Source organism: Crocodylus porosus, unplaced genomic scaffold (genome assembly GCF_001723895.1).
Source record: "Crocodylus porosus isolate Cpor-Errol unplaced genomic scaffold, CroPor_comp1, whole genome shotgun sequence".
Classification (NCBI taxonomy): Eukaryota; Metazoa; Chordata; order Crocodylia; family Crocodylidae; genus Crocodylus; species Crocodylus porosus.
The window spans coordinates 12,417,408-12,425,325 of NW_017728915.1; the positions used below are offsets into that span (position 1 = coordinate 12,417,408).

Here is a 7,918-nt window from a genome sequence, read left to right on the forward strand (position 1 = left end):
ATGTTAGCCTGGGCCAGTCCCTCAAGGATGGCCTCCTTTATAAACTTTTCTAAGATCTTCCCCAGGATAGAAGTCAACTGTTTGTCATGGGAGACCACATCCGGAGGGGAACTGAAGGGGTAATCTGCCACCCCGACCTCTTAGCCCGGGAAGTTTGCTGCTTCCCAGGAGCCCACATCCAAGACATTGCGGAGAAGATCCCTAAGCTCCTCCAGCCCCCTGACCACTATCCCATGCTCCTCATCCACGTGGGCACCAATGACATGGCATGGAGTGCTCCCAGCCACGTCATGAGGCACTACACGGATTTGGGTACGGGGCTAAAGGGTGTGGGAGCACAGGTGGTGTTTTCTTTGATCCTCCCAGTCTCGGGCTATGGGCTGAAGAGAGACAGGAGGATCCAGGTAGTCAACCAAAGACTGTGGGGCTAGTGTCAGCAGGAAGGCTTTGGCTTCTATGACCACAGTCCGCTCTTTGGAAGGGGAGGCGAGCTGCTGGGAAGATACAGCCTCCACCTCTCTCTGTTGGGGAGGAGGCTCTTCTCAGCCAGATTGGCTGACCTGCTGCACCACGCTTTAAACTAAGGCCACTGAGAGATGGGGGGACTAGTGCAACTGCTGGCCCACTGAGTGGCCCTTGCAAAGCCATCAGGCCAAGGCACGTAAGGGATCCCAACCCCACCCCAGTCCTGGAACAAAATGTTGTCATTGAGATAACAGAGACCTGGTGGGATCCACCCATGTCTGAACCACGGGTATACATGGCTATACCCTGTACACGAGAGGTCAAGTGGACAGAAGGGGCGGGGGTGTTGCATGTCAAGGAAAACTACGCGTTCCTGCAAGCCGACATTGGCACCCATGGTGGATGACTTGAGACCCTCTGGGTTAAAATCCATGGGGAACACAGCACAGGGGATACTATGGTGGGGGTATACTACAGACCCCCTAGCCAGGGTCAAGACATTGACCAGGAGTTCATTAGGGAACAGGTTGAGGCCTCATGCTTCCAGTCTATGGTTGTCATGGGAGACTTTAACTACCCAGACATCTCGTGGGACGAGCGCTCAGCCAAGTCCAAGAGGTCACAAAGCTTTCTCTCATGTGTGAATGACCTCTATCTAATGCAGGAAGTCTATCAGCTGATGAGAGGTAAAACACTGCTGGACCTCCTACTAGCAACCAGGGATGACCTAATCAGCGACCTAATGATCAAAGGGAAGCTGGGTGACAATGACCATGAGCTGATCACCTTCAGCATCTGCCATAAAGGTAGCAAGTCAGTAAGTAATACAGAAGTCCTAGACTTCAGGAAAGTTGACTCTGACAAGCTAAGGAGGCTTATCAGAGGTCCTAAAAGGCCACAACCCAATGGAGAGGGGGCTTCAAGACAAGCGGTTGCTTCTCTAGGGAGCAATCCTGGATGAGTAAGCAAAGTCCATCCCATCTCGGAGGAAAGGCACAAAAGGGCACAGCAGCCCCCTTGGTTCTCCAGGGAACTGGTGAACCTCCTGCATCTTAAAAGGATGACCTACAAAGCATGGAGGACTGGAGCCACCACCAAGGAGGAATACTCTGCTCTGGTCCGGACCTGCAGAGAGCAAACCAGGAAAGCTAAGGCTGCAATGGAACTCTAGCTAGCTATAAATATCAAAAATAATAAAAAATCCTTTTTTAGATAGGTGGGGAGCTGGAGGAAAAGCAAGGGCAACATTGAACCACTGCTAAAGCAGATGGAGCAACTGACAACTGATGCCGAGGAAAAAGCAAACTTGCTAAATGGGTACTTTGTCTAAGTTTTTCACCAGTCCCATGGGACGGCCCTGCTCACTATTGATCAGGGAGGCCCAGGTGAGGGAGATTCTTTGCCCTACATCAAAGCTGACCTCATGAAGCAACACCTTGGCAGGCTGGATACCTTCAAGTCAGCCGGAACCAATGGGTTACACCCAAGAGTACTCAGGGAGCTGGCGAGCATCATAGCTCAGTCCCTGACACAGATGTTTGAGAGCTCTTGGCGCTCTGGTGGTAGTGCCCGATAACTAGAAGAGGGCCAATGTCATGCCTATCTTCAAAAAAGGGAGGAAAGTAGATCCAGCAAAATACAGGCCCATCAGTCTATTCTGGGGAAGGTCTTGGAAAAGATTATCAAAGAGACCATCCTTAACAGACGGGAACATCCTGAGGGATACCCAGCATGGCTTTGTTGCGGGTAGGTCTCATTTCCTTTTATGACCAGGTGACTTATCACCTGGACAAGGGGGAAGAGATTGACGTTGTATCTCTTGACTTTAAAAAAAGCCTTCGATCTGATATCCCACAATCACCTCTTGGCTAAACTGGCTAACTGCAGCCTCAACCTCACCACAATCCACTGGCTGGGAAACTGGCTCCGTAGTAGGACCCAGAGGGTGGTGGTCGAAGGGAGCCAATCGTCTTGGTGTGCTGTGACCAGTGGGGTCCCACAAGGCTCTGTCCTAGGGCCTATACTATTTAACGTCTTCATCAGTGATCTGGACATTGGTGTCAGAAGTAGACTGGCCAAGTTTGCTGACGACACCAAACTCTGGGGTAAAGCATCCACATGAGGACAGGAGGTGATCCAGCCTGACCTTGACAGACTCAGGAAATGGGCGGAAGAGAACCTGATGGTGTTCAACACCAAAAAATGCAAGGTTCTCCACCTCAGGAGGAAAAACCTGCAGCATCCTTATAGGCTCGGTAGTGCTACGCTGGTTAGCACTACAGATGAAAGGGACTTGGGGGTCATGGTTGACCGCCAGACGAAAATGATCCTTCAGTGTGATGCTGCAGCTGGCAAAGTGAGCAAAACACTGGCTTGCATCCATAGATGCTTCTCAAGCAACTCCTGGGACGTCATTCTCCTATTGTACTCAGCCTTGGTGAAGCTGCAGCTGGCATACTGCATACAGTTTTGGCTCCACAATTCAAAAAGGATGTGGAGAAACTGGAGAAGGTGCAGAGGAGAGCCATGCGCATGACCAGAGGTCAGGAACAGACCTTATGATGTCAGGCTGAGAGCCATGGGACTCTCCAGCCTGGAAAAGCGCAGGCTCAGAGGTGATCTGGTGGCCAGCTATAAGCTTATCAGGGCTGCTCATCAGGATCTGGGGGAACATCTGTTCACCAGAGCACCCCAAGGGATGACAAGATCAAATGGTCACAAACTCCACTGCGACTGATTCAGGCTGGACATAAGAACTTCTTCACTGTCCAAGCCCCCAGGGTTTGGAATAGAATGCCACCAGAGGCAGTTCAAGCACCTACTCTGAACATTTGGATGCTTATCTTGCTGAGATCCTATGATCCCTGCTGACTTCCTGTCCCTGGGACAGGGGGCTGAACTCGATCCTCTGGGGTCCCTTCCAGCCCAAATGTCTATGAAATCTAAGTGGCAGGACCCACTCGGCAAGGGCGTAGCTGGGGCACCTCAATGGCTGAGTCTGCACTCCACCCTCATCCCACAAGCCACTGGCGACCTCACCTGGAGGCTCCTCCACAGAGCCATCACCACAGGCATTTATGAGGTGAGCCTCCTCTTGAGCTTCTGGTTGAATTTCACCCCCCCCTTTTGTTTTTGCTCACCCCATCCATGGCCCCAACAAGTCCCAGGACCTCCTGGTCAACCCTCTCCTTGCCCTGGCCAAGTGGGCCCTGTACTTAATCAGGAAGGAGGCTCTGGCTGGAAAGTTGCCGGAGACTGTGGCACCGCTTTCCTCTCACTTGTCTGTGCACTTTTCTAGGCAGAATACCAGTAGACAGCATCCACCAGCTCCTTGGATGCCTTTGGGGACCAATGGGTGTGGCCCAGGGGGCTTTCCTTGGTGTCCCCCTCAGGCGCACTAAGTCACTCTGTAAAGTACCCTGAAATCTATGTTCTTCCATAATTAAAACAAAAGTGGGTGGCTGGCTGTCGGGGGTCATGGGGTGTGGATAGCTGTAGGTGGATCGTGGGGGGACTGGGGGAGGCTGCTCAGGAGGAGTGGGTCCCCTGCCTCCTACAGGGCACAGCCATCCCACACAGCTCACAGACTGCCCCCCCCAACAGGGGCCACAGGCCTCTCCGCAGGGCCCCCTAATGGGGGCCACAGCCCCCCAACAGGTCCACAGGCCACCCAACAGGGGTAACCGCTCCCCCAGCCCCTGTGGCTGCCCTGCCCAGCCCCAGTGTCCCAGCACTGGAAAAAAGGGGAAAAAAAGGAAAAGCCCCACACAAACCAGCTGCAGCAGCGGCTGATGGGGCCTCTGGGGCCTTCTGGCATACGCTGCCTGCCCAACCTTTTGTCTCCGATAGTGGCCCCCTGCCCAGCCCCGCCCCGATCACCCCTCTCACCTGGCCCAAGAAGCCCCAAGAGCCGCTGCTACTACTGATGAGTGTGGGGCTTTTTTTTAAGTTTCAAGACACCGGGGCAGGCAGGCCAGCAATCCAGGGACCCAGGTAGCAGGCAGGAGATGGGGCTCAGGGGTCACCCTATGGCTTCCTCCCCCCGTCTTCAGTTCCCCCCCATCTACTTGCTGGCACAGAGCCCGGGTCCAGCTCCCTGCACAGGCAGGCACCATACTTCAGGACTGGGGCAAGGGCCAGCTATAGAGATGCTCTGGCTGGTTATCAGGGTGGAGGACCCAAGCCTCCTGTTGCCTACCTTTTTTGCCCAGGGTATATTTTGACCCCTGAATATTCAAGGGGTCTAATTTTGCCCCCAGACTGCAAATTTGCAGCACAGGGAACTGTGCCTCTTGCAGTGTGCCTGCATGTGCCTCTTGCAGTGTCTCAATAGGCTCTGAGATACTGCAAGAGGCACATGCGCACTCCTCTGGACGCACCCAAAAGCTCAATCCTCTCTACATGAGTTAGTCTGAATATATTTGAAAGAATTAAGAACCTGTATAAATTCACATAGACACTTTTGTTATAATGCGAACACTAACAGATATACCTTTTTCCCTTTTTTAACTATAACAGGACTGGCAGCTTCCTTACACGGTATATGTATTACCGACATAGCATGCCTGGGCAAGAATTCATGTAGTTCACTGTAAACAGAGAAAAACCTTTATACACAGTGTGGCAGTGGTTGTTCGCTCTCTCCCTTCCACTTCTCGTTGCTAAGATGATATTGGTACAAACAGGGAGAGCAGAGTTTTCAAGGGGTGTATCCAAGGGCTCCTCCTTCCCTACACCCTGGTCAGTCACTCTCCCAAAACAGTGTTCTTCTGAGCTACAGGTCAATTCCAAAAGGGTTTTCCTCATGCCTGCTCCTTACTGGGGGTCTGGTCCCCCAGACCGTACCAGAATTTGACCCCAACTTGAGACCAATTGAAAAGTTCCTATATTCAATTAACTGAAATTAATCACCAGCTGGGCCTGTTATCAACCTCAGTCTATCACAAGACTGTAGCCCCAGTCTCTCTCTCTCTCCAGAGTAATTTGGGCCCTTATCTACTTAAACAGGCTTTCCTTGCCGGTCAAATTTCTTCCTCCTCAGTCTGCAACCGGGGACTGGGTCTCAACAAATGCAGCCTCACTCAGATTACTTCACCTCCCTCCATAAGCAGGCTGCTGTTAACTCTAAGTCAGAGGTTAGATGGTTCATGCTCTAATTGGTCAATCTTTCTTCTCAATCCGCCTTCGAACAACTTCAGCTTCTCACATAATTACAGTCCACACTCTTATTAGCTTTCCCCATTCCCCAGACTCCAATGGATTTCAGGGCATCTTATAGCACAGCCTATGACCAGAGCAATCAGTTCCTATTCCTTAAATCACCCTTAATCACTTTCAGAGCCACATATAATGCAGTCCATGCTCTGATCAATCAATTTCACCCCTTATCCAGCTTCAATTGGCTTCAGTGATCAGTCTCATATAATTCAGACTTGACATTAACCCTTTTAACCATTTACCCCACTACGTTTTCTGTAATTCTCCCTCCAAGCTCAACACATGCTCACCTGGGGAGAAGATCAGAATTCTTCTCACTCCCTAAACTGAGGAGATGTTTGCCCTACTGGGACAGAGTGATCCTGTTCAGCGATGGTCATGGGATCTGGCTTCCACATCTTCTGGCGACTGGAGCTCTTCTCTTCCCATCTCAGTGGCTTCTCCAAGCTCCATGAGGAACACTAGGTAAGTCCCCTTGCTTTCCCCTTTTCAGAGGGGTTAATACGCCACCCCATTTTGGTCTGCTTTACTTTTCGAAGAGGCCCAGAACTCCTTTGGCTTCATGGGAGTCAGCCTCAGCTGCACCAGTTCACAGAGTGTGATTTTTAACTCAAGTGGTGCCTGCCTAGTATTTGCCTGCGAGTACCAGAACCTTGGCGACCAGGTTCTCTGCTTGGGCTCACCCAGAGGAGTGAGCAAAGCAGGCCTCAGGCTTGGCCCCCTGCTATACACAGCCAAGTCGGTATGTTCTTTGCAAAGACAGGACAGTAAAATCAGCATACAGCAGGACTAAATCCATATTCAACAAAGCGCTTCAATGAAGACAATGATCTGAACTACAATAAAACACTTTACAGGACTGAAAATATTCAATGATAAGAACCTGGAATAAAGATATGACACATTTTTCTTTGCTCTTAGTCCACGAGTTAATTTAGCAACCTTTCAATCCATTTAAAGTACTTCAGTATTACCAGGCACAGTAAACAGTTTTACCTCATGGACAAGGGACAGTAGTGTCTACACATAAAGAGATAATGTTAATTACCATAACCGATTTGGAAACAAGTAACAAATCTAGATTAGTAGATAGGTTTGCAGGTGTCAAGGCATTTTTGTGCACCTAAACATAAAAACTGCTTCAGGACTTTGAAAAACTACTCAAATATGCCCTACCACCTCACTACTTACCTTTACAGCTGTAACTGTACACAGCTACTGTTGAACTTTCAACCAGATTCTCATCATGGTGCCAACTCACAGCCATGTTCCCCATTCCAAAATAAGGCTCTTGTTTTAAGTACAGCATTTGTAGTGGATCCATATAATTTAATAAAGTCAAGTTATAAGATGTTTTGTTCTTTAGGTTTATGCAGTCAGTCCTTGGTACATAAGAGCTGCTTTGATCTTCTAAAATGGTCCTCTCTCCTTCAACACAAGTAGAAAAATCCTGTTCCTTATTTGTAACACCAGCATCTTTGGTTTCTTTGGTCTCAGACAAACTTTGCTCTTTTAAAGCCTGGACCGCTTCATTATGCAAGTAGTCATTAAGTTTCATTAAGGCGTTGCAAGCATCAAACATTTCAGGATTGCAATATTTTATTTTGGAACCTTCCACAGGCCAAGGAACAGTAAATAGTCTTGTGTTCAAGTATTTGTAAGTGCATCCTGGGTTTCCAATTAATATACGAGATACTGGGGTAAAAAAATCTTTTCCTTTGATCCTAATAAGATCTTGAAAGAGACAACCATGTTTCTGCAAGGTCAAAAAAGCATCTTGCACAACTTGATGCAGTCCTTTAGGTACCGTATCTGATGTCCTAAGAATGAGTTTGGAATATTTGGTCTTCCACTAAAAAAAGAAAACAAAAAGGAAAGATTTTTGGTAGAAACTAGAATATATTTTTAATGTCTTGGTACATATTTAAGACTATGCTTGCAGTCATGAACAGAAAGTAACTCTAAAATCTAGTGCAGTAAAGAAGTAGTTTTTCTCCTTAGTAATTTCACATTCCAAAATGCCTCACTTTTAAGATGCCTTACTAACTATATATGTACAGCAGTCACTGAAATGCAGCAGCCAAGTAGCACATAGGAGGACCAAATTTTGAACAATAAACACTACCCTGTTCTTATATCTCAGGGATGACTTCAGTTATTAAAGTTTCATTGTAAAAGTATCCCTCCTGCCTTCACGCAGAACCCATTAATCTCCTTAAAAAATGTAAAGGACTAA

General features: G+C 48.6%; 1 protein-coding gene across 6 annotated transcripts in view; it reads right to left on the reverse strand.

Annotated features, from left to right (window-relative positions):
* Nucleotides 1-7,918, reverse strand: part of FTO (FTO, alpha-ketoglutarate dependent dioxygenase) — a 423,074-nt gene that overhangs the window by 313,961 nt on the left and 101,195 nt on the right. For all 6 annotated transcript variants that reach the window (XR_002101228.1, XM_019535707.1, XM_019535708.1 and 3 more), the window contains exon 3: nt 6,874-7,534. Coding sequence is in view for 5 of the 6 variants with exons in the window: in XM_019535707.1 (XP_019391252.1) it covers nt 6,874-7,534 (661 nt within the window). In the remaining variant the exon portion in view is untranslated. The remainder of the gene's footprint in view (nt 1-6,873; nt 7,535-7,918) is intronic.